The sequence below is a fragment of the Coccinella septempunctata genome, chromosome 7, assembly GCF_907165205.1.
Source record: "Coccinella septempunctata chromosome 7, icCocSept1.1, whole genome shotgun sequence".
In the NCBI taxonomy this organism is placed as follows: domain Eukaryota; kingdom Metazoa; phylum Arthropoda; class Insecta; order Coleoptera; family Coccinellidae; genus Coccinella; species Coccinella septempunctata.
The window spans coordinates 31054249-31069377 of NC_058195.1; the positions used below are offsets into that span (position 1 = coordinate 31054249).

Sequence of the window (15129 nt, forward strand, 5' to 3'; positions counted from 1 at the left end):
TGGGCGAATCTTGAATCCTTCAGCAATTTCTGGACGCACAATGGTTTTAGTCGAGCCAGTGTCTACCAGTATTTTCACACTTCTATCATTTATCTTTCCTGGGATAACTATGCTTGATAAATCCTTAGAAATTATTCCTCGGATTATCACTTCGGGGGCATTTTTGGCTTGGGTCGATTTATGCCCCTTATCACCGACCCCTTTTAGTTTCCCTGCTGAGACTCTTTTTCCAATTCTGGACAGTTTCGCTTAAAATGCCCACTTTTGTTGCAGTTCCAGCACACAGCATCCTTTTTCCTAACTTGTGATATTCTGCGGATTTCTTCTCTGACAATGTCCTGAATAGATCGGTCTGTTTCTTGGACTTGTCTTACACGAAGGTGTCCTCTATGTGACGCTTGCTTTGCTGCCTCAATTTCTAAAGCCTGGGCTAAGGCATCATCAATGGTTCTAGGGCGTGCTAGTCTCAGGGCTTGTTGTATTTCACTATCCCTTATCCCATCCACGAATGTCTGGATTGATAGCTGTTCCAGAAAGCTATCTGGAGCAGATGGATAAGCCAGCCTGACTAATCTCGCCACATCAGCTTCAAACTCTTGGAGATTTTCCCCTGTTTTCTGCACTCGGTTCTTTATTTGTGCATGGTATACTTGTTGTAGATGAGCATCACCATATCTCATCTGAAGTTTCGATGTAAGAACTTCGTAACAGGCATTTCTTCAAACTTGCCGTTAACCTTGTCAAACTTTTCATCAACTTCGTCAAATTTTCCACTCACTATATCGAATCTCTCGTCCACTTTATCGAATTTTTCATTTATGGTTTCCAGTTTCTCATCCAATTTATCTGATAGTTGACTCACCACATCGTTACAATTTTCCCTAATCTGGTCCATTTTCTCATTCAATTTCTCATCAATTTTCTCATTTAATTTTCTGGAATTTTCTTCCATTTGTTCATTCAACTTACATGAGTTCTCGTCCATTTTCTCATTCAACTTACAAGAGTTCTCGTCCATTTTCTCATTCAATTTTCGAGAATTTTCTTCCATTCTTTCGTTCATCTTACTCAAAAAGTCCATTACCGCTTGAGTCTCCATTGCGTTCTGTAATCTTGTGGTCACTGGCATGAACAAATAACCGAAAATATTTATTTAATTCGAGCGATGTTGAACCTCACACGTGACACCAATGTAACGTTTTCTTCACTTGATTAAAACGTCCAACTTATTTAAAATTATTTATTTACACTTAATACACATATAACTCACAAACTAACTATTACACTACTATTTATTTCCACTCTTGTTTATTTCCACTAGTCGCTTGCACTATTACTGTAATTGTACTTGTACCTGCCTACCTGCTCCTCCGCTGGGCTTATATAGGCGCCGGAAACATTCAGGTACCTTCGCGAACCTTTCGCGATTCTTCTAGAAGGAAGCGACCGCCCTGGTTCTCGAAAGGTCCGACCGCAAGGGCCGGACTGGTTACACTTCTTTCGACGTTGAAGTTGTCGGAATCTCCTCTCTCACATAATCACTTTCCGAATTTATACTCGGTGTATTTGGAGCACTCCTAGTTTTGTTTCGTTCGAGTCCGAATCTCTCTAATTCCTCCAAAGTGTATGATTCTTCCCCAATTATTAGTTTATTTCCTTTCAAAAATGATCTCTCTGAATATTTTGTTCTAGCTTCTCGTAAAAAAGACTTTAGCTTCTGTAGGTCCTGTCGTTGCTTCAGAGTTAGATCATTCGCAATAGCCACTCCTGTACCCTTAAGTTTTTTAGCACTTTCAAATATTATTTTCTTACTTTGATAAGAGATGAATTCTATCTTAATTGGGCTATTATCTTCTTTTCCTAATGTGTAATAATCATAATAATCCCATACCTCCTCCGGTTCGATCTGCACATCCAATATTCGATTAATTTCACTGCAAAGGTAGTCTGCTTTCAATGGAAAACCTTTATTCAAGCCAAATATGACAATATTATTTTTGTTGCAAAACTGCTCGGTTCTTTCCAGTCTTCCTTTCAAAATTTCTTTCTCTTTTTCTCAAGTCTCGTTTTTGTATTTTAGTTCTTGAATTTCCAACCGCAGTCTTACTTCTGTTGCCGAAATACAATTCTTTACTTCGTCCTTTGAGTTCTTTATTTCGTGCAGTAGATCTGTTAATGTAATATTTTCTTCTCCGTTATTTTGTGGCATCATCAATCTAGTATGTGAGCGTATGGTACTCTTTATTTATTTTTGAATTTACTTCCTTGTTTATCGTATCAATATGTGCCTAGATCTTACCACACATATGGGATCAATGAATGTTCGCTTTCCTTTCTTGAACCAATTTTCACATTTGTATGCGGAAAATTGCCAGAATCTTGAATATTTTGATGGATAGGTAGATATACAGGGTGTCCAAAAACTAGTAAATCAAACGTCACACCACGATAGAGTAGATCAAATATTGAATGTCACCAACATTAGTTGAGCGAAAATGTACCGTTTCTGAAAAAAACCTAACCTAAAGTTGCTGGTTTTCAATCACAAGGCCAATTTGTGAAAGGATAGCGTTTTTTTCCCATATTATCACCCCTATAGAGGGGGTTTATCTTGAGAAATGAAAATCATGTAGAAAAAGCAATTGTTTTAATTTAGATTTACTTAGGTTATCTATCAACTACTTGAAATAATTTCAATTAGGGGAGATAAAACAATAAACTTAGTTTAGTTTAGTTTAGTTTATTGAGCAAAATTCCTCAAAAATTTACAATAAATGAAGGACCCAAAGGAGGCATAAATGCCATCTTAGTTCAATATAATTTAAAATCGATATCCTTCTTCATAAACTGGCCCTGTGATCAAGAAAAATATTTCGAAAATCGACAACTTTAGGTATTTTAATAAAATTCTGATTATTTTGGAAACGGTGCATTGTAGTTGAACTAATGTTGGTGTCATTCGATAATATTTGGTCTACTCTATCGTGGTGTGACGTTTGATTCACTAGATAGATAGATATATAGATAACTTTATTTTCACATCACTGCAGCTCAACAAAGATACAAGTGAAAAGAAAATACGTCACATTCAAAATTTGAACCTAATCTAAAAACACAATATATAGGTAACAAACATATTCATCTCAATCTGTAACATGCTGAACAAAATTCTTCAATGCTATATGGTTCTATTCTCAAAATTAAGGACAATATGGTTTTTAAAAGACTACAAAATTTCTCTCTTTCCTGATATTCGTTGGAAGGCAGTTGAAAAACCTTATTGAGCAATAAAATGCAGTTTTTTAGGTCATAGGTAATCTATGACTTGGATAGAGTACAGAGTTTATTCTATTAGTTTTGTTGTCGTTTCTATATTTAACGAATAGTTTTTGGACACCCTGTATATTATATCATGAAAAATGATTTTGAACAGTCAACTTATCTGAAGGATACGTAATTGAACAGTTTATTCAGGTACCTATATTACTCGTAAGCTTAACATCTTCATTATCGATTTCTCTGAAGGAACCCTTTTGCCATTCATAAATTCAAACAATATTGTTCCATAACTCATTTCTTTTGAAAAGCATGTCTTTTCAGACTTAACGTTTTATTATTTTTCTGAATTCTATTTCTTATCGATATTCATAATTACACCACATCCCTTTTGAAAATGGTCATTCTCCGAAGGGTTTGAATCCCTTTACCGCCGTTAATCGGAACTATTACCTACCTACCCATTTTCTAAGAAATTTCAATGAACGGATTATGCAGATAAAAGAGTCTCAATTCTTTTGCCAATATTTCGGTCAAGAAAGTTAATATGGGTGAACTTAAACATTATTGAGGATAAATTCAGATGCATACCACCCGACGATATGAATATCGTCAAGTGTTACGATCTGAATTGAGCTAGCCAATTTGCCATCGTCAAGGCCCCAAATGGAGTACGCTCCACCGAAGAAAAGCAGATGCTGACCATGGTTTCGACCTCATTTGGCCTCATCAGAGCAACACAGCATTTTTCCACGGTGGAGAACGAAAGTTTTAAATCAGCATTTCAGTATTTTGAAAATGGTTCATTTCTCTTCTTCCACATAAGATTCGGTGAAATCCTGAATTTTACTTCCATTTAATGTGTCTTGTTTCGTTCAAAACCTTCCCCAGAGAATATAAAAAAAAAGTTATACAGTCAATGTAGAGTAAACTTTCATTAAAATTGAGATTTTCAGAAAAAACAGTTTTTAACTCAAATATTTCGGGTCTTTTTCAATAATAAATCACAGGGAATGTTTTTCCAAAAAGTTTGTTGTCCATTTCTATTCAAGATATTCACTAAGATTCAATTCGAAGTCCTCCAACATATGAAACACAATGGATAATAGAAAAATATTCATTATTCATGAGATAATAAAATTTTTTGTCACTATTCATTTTCTTGATGAGAGAGAAAACTCATGATAATTTTCTTGAGAAATATGCTATTTACAATAGCATTTTTCCAGTTTTAAACTTTCGCAATTCTTGGTCATTAGAAGGCTAAGGAGTTTATTACATACTAGCTGACCCGGCAAACCTTGTTTTGCCATTTAAATTATTTCTAGGGTAGATAATAATAACTAACTCATCGTAATTGTGTGACAATGTGGCATATGAAAACCTATAAGTACTCTATGATTGCTCGATTGGTCGTAAGAAAAAGGAATGCCTTTTTTTCTGTTCTGTACAATTTTTTTTCAGAATATTTAGTTATATAAACCTTGCCCTAACAATAATAAACACAACAAATAAAGAATTGTCCAATTTGGTGCGATCGTTTGAACAATAAAGCATTTTGAAGTAAATCATAGACCCTCTTTTATTATTATATATAGACTAGCTAACCCGGCAAACCTAGTTTTGCCATTTAAATTATTTCTAGGGTAGATAATAATAACTAACTCATCGTGATTGTGTGACAATGTGTCATATGAAAACCTATAAGTACTCTATGATTGCTCGATTGGTCGTAAGAAAAAGGAATGCCTTTTTTTCTGTACTCTACAATTTTTTTTTTGGGAATAATTTGTTATACAGGGTGTCCCGTAAAGACCACGTCAAACGAAAACGGAAAGTAGATCAGAATGTGCTCTGACTGATGTGAAAAAATCGTTCATATGAAAGTCTCACAGTTTTCGAGATATTTGATGTTTTATGAAAATGTCGAATTTTTTCACTTAAAATGCTTTCTCTCTTGCGGAAGCTACAATTAAATACTTTTCGAATCAGTTTTTTTTCCGTAAATTTTGTTGAATGATTACCTCAGTTTATGCAATGAAAAATAGCACAAAATATTATACAGGGATTCTGAAAAAAAAAATTAAAATTCATGTTCTGAAGGAAGTGTTTTTTTTTGCTGAATTCGTTCTGACGTGGTATAAAAAAAAGACACTAGACCTTTTCTGCATATTACGTTGAAAAGTTGCCTATTTTGTGAGGATTCCGAAAAGGTAAAATGCGGGTGATAACCTTCGTCACGAAAAAAGATATTTGAATGTTTATCGAGAATGGATCATTTCTGTGAAAAACTGATTTTGTCACCTTTTCCACAAATTCTTTCATTTTGCAGATTCTGCTGTAACATATTGAATGATTCGCTTGAAAAATGTCAGTTAGTCCCTAAATTACTTATAAAATGAAATTATTCTGTTTTTTTCTTTAATTGCAATGATATAATAATAATAACGCACAGGACCTTCAACATCAACAAATCTATTGTGAAGAAACTTCATAAAAATATCAATAATAAAAATTCAGGATTCTTCTGAGAGCAAATGCTCAAAATGACCACCCCCTTCGCTAATACATGCCCATCATCTATTGAGAAATACCTTTTTTAAAACCATACAAACTTCTCCCCGCAATTTTGGCTGCTGAAAAACGAATGCTGTGTGCTTCATCTCTTATAGGATTTGAATAAATTTCCTTCTTTCAAAAAACCCCAGTAAAAAATTCCAGAGGATTTAAGTCTGGTGAATCATTGAATCGCATCACATCATATCGATGTTCGAGAGTTCTTTAGGCAAAGAAAAAGAAATAATAAAACTCATTCAGTGAATTAGCATCTTAATAACATTTTGTTGATTTGTTGATTGATTATTTTCATTAGGAAGTGCAAAATTAAAGTATTTATGGAAAAGGTGGGAAAAGCAGTTTTTCATAGAAATGTTCCATTCTCGATAAACATTCAAATATCTTTTTTCGTGACGAAGGTTATCACCTGTATTTTACCTTTTCGGAATCCTCACAAAATAGGCAACTTTTCAACGTAATATGCAGAAAAGGTCTAGTGTCTTTTGTTTATACCACGTCAGATAGAATTCAGCACAAAAAAACACTTCCTTCAGAACATGAATTTCAATTTTTTTTTCCAGAATCCCTGTATGATATTTCGTGGTATTTTTCATTGCATGAATTAGAGTAATCATTCAACAAAATTTACGGAAAAAAACTGATACGAAAAGTATTTAATTGTAGCTTCCGCAAGAGAGAAAGCAGTTTAAGTGAAAAAATTCAACATTTTCATAAAACATCAAATATCTCGAAAACTGTGAGACTTTCATATGAACGATTTTTTCACATCAGGTAGAGTACATTCTGATCTACTTTCCGTTTTCGTTTGACGTGGTCTTTACGGGACACCCGGTATAAACCTTGCCCTTACAATAATAAACACAACAAATAAAGAATTGTCCAATTTGGTGCGATCGTTTGAACAATAAAGCATTTTGAAGTAAACCATAGATCCTCTTTTATTAATATATAGATTATCTTTTAGTCTATGTTTTTTGTTTCATTCACTGCTTATTTAGGCTTTTTTCAATCGTTCATTCCGGGAAAATTCTGCTCAATAAAACTGAGGAAATATATTATAAAGTCTGTTTATTAAAATATAGTATATATTTACATAACATCATAAATATAATTATAATTTTTCAGATTTACAATACATTACTCATAAAATAACAAAAAACAATTTTAGTCGATCCTTTTCGCTAATATGTACAAATTTATTATTCTATAGTTCAATTTATACACCTTAAATTATATCACCTCTTTTATAAAATAAAAGATAAGGAACTCTGTCTCCATGCGGTTTCAAAACACTTTCCACTGACACTGACCTCACTTTTGCATCGTCAAACCTCAACCAAGTATGATGTCCAGAATGGAACGCGTCCGCCACATAGTGTCCCTTGCTGGCCTCTTTACCTTCATGGTAAACGACAGCGAAAAGCTTGTACTGTTTCTCTGAAGAACTGCTAGGTTTTCCCGACAGGATCCTGGAATCAACCTGGAGGTCGATGGGGAACTCCACCTTCTTCATAATCTTCGTGCAACCGTTCCCATTGTAACGGAAACATTGCAGATGGAGGACAAGAACAGCCGGCAGTTTCTCGATCAGCACCTGCTGCCACGCTTCCACCTTTTGATTCGTCTTGGCCGAAGTTATTCCTTCAAGTTGATTCTTTATCGTCAGCTGTTCCAGGGCTTCCGTGATGGTTTTGGCCGTCCTGATGTTCAGCTGAAGAGTCAGGAACGGCTGTATGTTTTCTGTGGATTCATCTCCCGTTTTGTGGATCTTTGAGCACAAGAGTCCGCCGAATATGTCGCTGATTGGAGTTTTGTCGAATTGAACCTTTCTCGTGATGTTACGCTTGTTCTTTGGTCCCTTTTGTTTCCAGTCTTCGGAGTCGTGATTCATTTCTATTTTGTTCTCAGTTTTGCAGGATTCGATTATCTGAAAGGACAAAAAAAGTTGTGAGATACGAAAAGCAATAATATTTTGAATGTAATAATGTGAACTTATGCCAAACACCACGTACATTCGAATAATAAGAGAAGAGAAGGAAATACTTGACTAAGTTTCACAATTTTAATTGAACTATTTGTTGCCATTAAAAAATATTGATCTTAAATTCTTCTTATTGGTACATATAACATCATTTTCATTTTCAAAATTCAATTCAGCATTCATTTAAACTGCAATTTAATTGTGAGGAGTTTTAAAAGACTATAGTTGAGTTCACTTTGGAGGTAGAGGAAGTTTGTATTTCTTAAATATTCAGATTAAAAGAGTGAATGAATCGATGTCGATACAAGAGGATGTATTGATATCTAGTTAGCATAGACCAGTTCCATGCATAAAAAATTATTGCGTTACCATAGCAACGAACAAAATAACTCATCAGAAGTGTCAGTGTGAAGTTTGAAGTCAAAAAAGTAAACCAGAGTTACGCAATAAATCAAAAGAAAGAAGATGTCCACCGAAATTGTGAAAATCGAAAAATTTGAGTATCGAGCCATCGTCAAGTACGTGTATTTAAAATGGTTACGGGGTAAGCAGATTTACGAAGATATGCTTAATATCCTTGATGATCAATGTCCTCCGTATGCGACCGTGAAAAATTGGACTGCAAGCTTCAAAAGAGGTAAATTTTCCATTGAAGATGATGACTGATCGGGAAAGACAGTTTATGTGTGAGTCTCCGAGAATATCGAAGCAGTTCATGACATGATTTTATCAGACCGTCGAATTAGGCTAAAACGGATATCTGAAGCACTGAATATTTCATGCGAACGCGTTCATCATATAGTTTACGTCAATTTGGACGTGAGAAAAATTGCTGCAAAATGGATCCCCAAATGTTTGAATGTTGACCTAAAGCGTGCGAGGGTAAAAGCATCGCGTTCGATCTGTGCTCGATTTGAAAACGATGTAGACTTCTAACCTAATTGTTACTATGGATGAGATTTGGGTACATTTCTACGATTCAGAAACGAAGCAAAAATCGATGAAATGGCAAAACTCTGGTTCTTCAAGACCCAAAATCGTCCAAAAATCGGCAAGAAAAGTTCTTGTTTCAGTTTTTTGGGATTGGCATGGAGTAACCATGATTGATTTTTTGGATAAGGGTGGAACTATAACCGGAGATTACTATTAGACATTTCTGACCATTCTACGGGAAAAAATTGAGGAGAAAAAACCCGGAAAGCTATCCAAAGGTGTTTTGTTTTTGCAGGACAACGCCCCTGCACACAAATCTAATGTTGCCATGAAAAAAATCCGTGATCAAGAGTTTGAATTACTAGAACACCCCCTTTATTCACCAGATTTGGCTCCATCCGACTATCATCTCTTTCCTCAACAGAAAGAACGTTTAAAAGGTCGTAAATTTTCTTTCAACGAGGAGGTTATAAAAGCTGTGGAGTTCTGGTTTTGAGAGCAAGAAGAAACATCTTTTTGAAAGGTCTAGAGACGTTGCAGGTTCTTTGTAATAAATGCATATCCAATTAAGAGGAGAGTATGTTGATTAATAAAATATTTTGACATTGAAATTTTGTTTGGTTCTATAGTAAACTAAGAATTTTTCAATATATCCTTGTATGTACCAATAAGAAGAATTTAAGATGAATATTTTTCAATGGTAAAGATCTATTCTGCAGATTAAATCAACAACTGGTTTCTCTAATCTCTGTATAACTCCCAACCACTTCGTAGATTTCTATCATGTAAAAATTGTACATAAAGGTGATAAAGGTAAACGTTTAGATCTTTGAAAAATCCTAGAAATATCCTCAGCCCAAAAACAAAGTATACCAATTGTAAACGATCAATTAAATTTCCGCCTATCTCCGATTTCAACATGAGTTTAATGATATGAAACCGGAAACACGCGTATCAACAAATATCTTAATTAAAAATTGCGAAACCGAGTCAAGTGTTCTCGTTCATCATGTTTAACCAAGAGTCATGCGATTAATCAATAATTTCGACTACTTACATTCATCATTTCGTCCTTCAGTCCGTTCAGCAGTAGACCCAAAAATTCCTCAGCGTCCTCTTGACGTCCCTCGACAAGAAACGAGTCGCTTCTGGTATCATTCAGGATGGTGTAGATCGAAGAGGCTTCGATCGAGTCGCCGCAGGAGAAGTCGAAACTCCCCTGTTTCTTCTTGTTCCTTTTCGATATACGGTTTAGGTAGGAATCGGGCAGCTTCTCGAATTTATTGATGAATTTGCACCTGGAAGATTTCAAATTGATTTAGATGCTGTCAAAGCGACGGATTGTTATAAAACTTACATGTTCTTTATGATGGGTGGTAGGCCGTGTCCATTCTCCGTCAAATTCTTCGAAAGTCCTATCAGCAGATTGCATAAAGGTGGGCAGGCCAGCAAGGCTTGTAAAATCGAATTGATGTAGCAATAAATGCTCCTATTGATTAAGCCTCTTGGTTGTAGATTAGCACTTTTTCCATCAATTTCGAAGTTCGATAGAAATTCTGGAAATAAAATGAAATGTTGAGTAACAAATATAGAAAAAGTTTATTGATATCACAACAAAAATAATTGATTCTTCAACTCAAACAACTGACTATGTAAAACCTAAAACGTTTTTCTACTCAAAAAATTTAATCAAAGTCTCTTCAACAACTAACCTGCTAGTCTGTGAGTGGCTGGATCAATAGTTCTGCTTTTTTCAACAGTGTCCAACGATTTAAATTTCTCATCACTGCGTTCAGTCACTAACTCTCCATTTGTCGTGGGTTCCTCTTTCTTGAAGAGACTCGTCCATGATTTCTTCGCCCATACGTTTACAGGTTCATTAACATCTGATTTGACTCCATTTTTTTCCACATCACAAGTCTGGACCTTCACAGGCTTATTCTTCATTTCTTCAGTCTTGTTCGAGGATGTTGCCACAATATTTTCAACTTTAACAGGCATCACTTCGGTTTTACTTTCGATCAGGTTCGATATTGGGGCACTCGGTGAATTGCGAAGTTCTTCCGCAATTTCATTGGAGGGAACTGTTTCTTTGTCAGCCGTTGTAGAAACTTGTGTGGGAATGAAATGATCCGTCTTAGAAGTGGGTGTATCAACAGATATAGCATTGTCGTATGAGATCAGTGTTTCTTCATCAACGTCTGATGGCTTCTTACATTCGACTGCTGCATTTGGTTTTCTGTGTAATTTTTCTGAAAATAAGTCGATTATTAAATTTCTAGTTACATCAAATCTTTCTTAGACTACATTTGCAAGGATATTATTATTGAAAAATACATCACAATACTCACTTTGGGGAGATTTCTTCTTGAGAGTCCAAGGCAAGGAGATTCTTTGAGGGGTATCGGACAGACAAGAATTTATGTGACGAATCTCGTCCACTTCCAACCCTGTTATATCTAAAAACTGCATATTCTGAAAATAAAATTAATATTAATGTCATTTCAGATATTGAAGTTGATATAATGTTATATTCAAAGTGCTGAAAATATCTTTGAACTTCTAGAGATACTACCATATAGGTACATGATCATTTTCGAATAAAAAAATAACACATACCTGTTTGAAACAGAAAATCTGAACAACAAACAAATTATTGAATAGCAACCAACTGATTAGAGATTAAAAAAAAGAATTACTTACATCCATAACTTGAAAATTCATCAATCATCAATCACAACACTGTAATATCACCTTAAAGTTCGTTTATAATATTCGAAAACTTGCGAGTATTCAAACAGTCTAAACAATCTTAACACCATTGAGGTTAACTCAACTGACTGACCGAAAAATGACTGCTAGGTTATATAGCACGCTACCGTTTCTACCTTTCTACCTAATTTCGTCGTTTCTGACCAATGGCATCATGCTTCTACCTGGGGTTGGGACCGCCCCCTTGCGCACAATTTGGAAATCTGACTACTTTTCGATTTCAAATGTTGTTATTCTATATTTGATAATAGATATTACAATATCTATTGCTTCAGTTAAAAGCGCATACTGATATTTTTCTAGAAAAATTGAGTTTTATTTCATCTAATTTTTGTATTTTCGTTTTCGTCACAAATCATTTTTATTATTTTATCGCGTAAAATTCAAAAATGGAACATACCGGAACTCTTCTAAGATGTAAGTTTCGTCGAAGAAAAGGAATCATTTCAATGAAATCTAATTCTTCAATATTTATCATATTCTTTTCTATTTGACTCAAACGGTATGCCCTAAACTTTTTTTGCCTGTTGGATTAGTGGATAGGTACTCTTAATTTTTTTGAAACAATTTAAGGCCTAAAATGAATAGTTGAATTGTGTGAAATTTGCAGTTTTCCATATTTTTTTAAATCTATACAGGGTGAGTCTTTAACTCGTACAATAATTTCATAAGTAGATTCTTGAGCTAAAAAAACGCTTTTTTCCCATATCATTTTTTTCGATTCGACCCTGATGAATAGATTTAGTAATTTTGAATTTTCATAAGGAGATAGGTGATCTAATAACTCAATTTGGGTTATAAGTTTACTGGTGACACGACACATCTGTATATCTTCTAAAAAGAGTTGTAATCAGCCAAAGTACCCAATTTTTAAAAATTCACAGATACTTTTCAATTTTTCAACATCAAATTAATCGAAAACGTCGCATTATGAGAGAAAATATAAAGAACACTTTCATCTTACAAAACTTTCGTCAAACTTAGTTTCAAGCGTTTGATTCTTTTTTTTGGTATTTTTCATGGTACGTAATGTTTAAATTAAAAAAACTGGAAGACGGGGGGTGATATCTTGTGTTCGAAAAGATTAGGTAACTAATCTTAAATCCTCATACATCTAAGTAGTAAAAACAATTGAATATCAAAACTTAAGACTTAAAAATAATAGGTAGGTATACAGGGTGTCCAAAAACTAGTAAATCAAACGTCATACCACGATAGAGTAGATCAAATATTGAATGGCACCAACATTAGTTGAGCGAAAATGTACCGTTTCTGAAAAAAACCTAACCTAAATTTGCTGATTTTCAATCACAAGGCCAATTTGTGGAAGGACAGCGTTTTGTTCCCATATTATCACCCCTATAGAGGGGGTTTATCTTGAGTAATGAAAATCATGTAAAAAAAAACAATTGTTTTAATTTAGATTTACTTAGGTTATCGATCAACTACTTGAAATAATTTCAATTAGGGGAGATAAAACAATAAACTTAGTTTAGTTTAGTTTATTGACCAAAATTCCTCAAAAATTTACAATAAATGAAGGACCCAAAGGAGGCATAAATGCCATCTTAGTTCAATATAATTTAAAATCGATATCCTTCTTCATAAACTGGCCCTGTGATCAAGAAAAATATTTCGAAAATCGACAACTTTAGGTATTTTAATAAAATTCTGATTATTTTGGAAACGGTGCATTTTCGTTGAACAAATGTTGGTGTCATTCGATAATATTTGGTCTACTCTATCGTGGTGTGACGTTTGATTCACTAGATAGATAGATATATAGATAACTTTATTTTCACATCACTGCAGCTCAACAAAGATACAAGTGAAAAGAAAATACGTCACATTCAAAATTTGAACTAATCTAAAAACATAATATATAGGTAACAAACATATTCATCTCAATCTGTAACATGCTGAACAAAATTCTTCAAAGCTATATGGTTCTATTCTCAAAATTAAGGACAATATGGTTTTTTGAAAGACTACAAAATTTCTCTCTTTCCTGATATTAGTTGGGAGGCAGTTAAAAAACCTTATTGAGCAATAAAATGCAGTTTTTTAGGTCATAGGTAATCTATGACTTGGATAGAGTACAGAGTTTATTCTCCTAGTTTTGTTGTCGTTTCTATATTTAACGAATAGTTTCTGGACACCCTGTATATTATATCATGAAAAATGATTTTGAACAGTCAACTAATCTGAAGGATACGTAATTGAATAGTTTATTCAGGTACCTATATTACTCGTAAGCTTATCATCTTCATTATCGATTTCTCTGAAGGAACCCTTTTGCCCTTCATAAATTCAAACAATATTGTTCCATAACTCATTTCTTTTGAAAAGCATGTCTTTTCAGACTTAACGTTTTATTATTTTTCTGAATTCTATTTCTTATCGATATTCATAATTACACCACATCCCTTTTGAAAATGGTCATTCTCCGAAGGGTTTGAATCCCTTTACCGCCGTTAATCGGAACTATTACCTACCTACCCATTTTCTAAGAAATTTCAATGAACGGATTATGCAGATAAAAGAGTCTCAATTCATTTCCCAATATTTCGGTCAAGAAAGTTAATATGGGTGAACTTAAACATTATTGAGGATAAATTCAGATGCATACCACCCGACGATATGAATATCGACAAGTGTTACGATCTGAATTGAGCTACCTAACCTAACCTAACCTAACCTAACCTGCAATCCTTAAAAAATAAAATCGATTTTTTCTCGAGTATTCTAAATGATAATAATTATGATTTGTGCTGTGTTTCTGAGCATTGGGCATCAGAGGATATTCTGAGCCGGGTAAATATCGCTAATTACGTAATTGCAGACTCTTATTCCCGCTCTGACGAGGATTATGGTGGGGCAGCAGTTTTCATAAAGAACACAATGCATTACAATAAATTACCTGAAATAAAACAAATGAGTATTGATCATCATTTTGAGGTAGCCGCTGTAAAAATTCCTGACAAACATTTAGTGATTGCTAGTATATATAGACCACCTAAAGGCCAATTTGATCTTTTCATATCGGGATTGTCTGCATGTTTGGATGAGATGACGAGGGGGACGTTAGAGAAGATTTGTGTTGCAGGTGATTTCAATGTAAATTTCCTGGAAAGTAATAAGTATTCAAATGAAGTCTTGAATTTGTTCGAGTCGTACGGATTATTCCCGGCTTTCAATGAGCCTAGCAGAGTTAGTCGAAAATCAAAAACTTGTGTTGACAATATATTTATTACGAACATATACAAGGAAACTTACAAAGTAAAACATACGACCCACACTTGTCGGATCATTCAGTACAAGAAATTAAATTGCTTAATGAGACATCTGTAACAAAGAGGAAATATATAACTAGGCATATGATAACGAGGAGAAATATAATTAAATTTGAGGAGAAACTAAGTGATATTGACTGGGATTCACTCAAATCCGAAAGAGCTGAAGAGACTTTTGATAGATTTTATGCAGTATTCAAAGGCTGCTTCGATAGCTGTTTTCCTTTGAAGACGGTAAATGTAAACAGGAATAAAAAATATGTTCACAGAAATGCTTCAAATGTGGCTTTGAAGAAG

General features: G+C 34.1%; 1 protein-coding gene across 1 annotated transcript; it reads right to left on the bottom strand.

Moving 5' to 3' along the window:
- Positions 1-7078: 7078 nt before the first annotated feature.
- LOC123317767 (ubiquitin carboxyl-terminal hydrolase 10-like) lies at positions 7079-11573 on the bottom strand. Its single transcript, XM_044904376.1, has 6 exons — positions 11471-11573; positions 11119-11242; positions 10480-11019; positions 10125-10323; positions 9825-10065; positions 7079-7780 (listed from the first exon to the last, which is right to left on the bottom strand). Exons 1-6 carry the CDS (start codon positions 11489-11491, stop codon positions 7079-7081), a joined length of 1827 nt encoding a protein of 608 aa, XP_044760311.1. The 5' UTR covers positions 11492-11573.
- Positions 11574-15129: the final 3556 nt, after the last annotated feature.

Coding starts and splice junctions, on each gene's coding strand:
- LOC123317767 (XM_044904376.1), bottom strand. CDS start 11,491: ATGAATTTTCAAGTTATGGAT. Junction 11,243..11,470: donor TGAATTTTCAAGTTATGGAT/GTAAGTAATTCT, acceptor TTTTATTTTCAG/AATATGCAGTTTTTAGATAT. Junction 7,781..9,824: donor TGAAGGACGAAATGATGAAT/GTAAGTAGTCGA, acceptor TTGTCCTTTCAG/ATAATCGAATCCTGCAAAAC.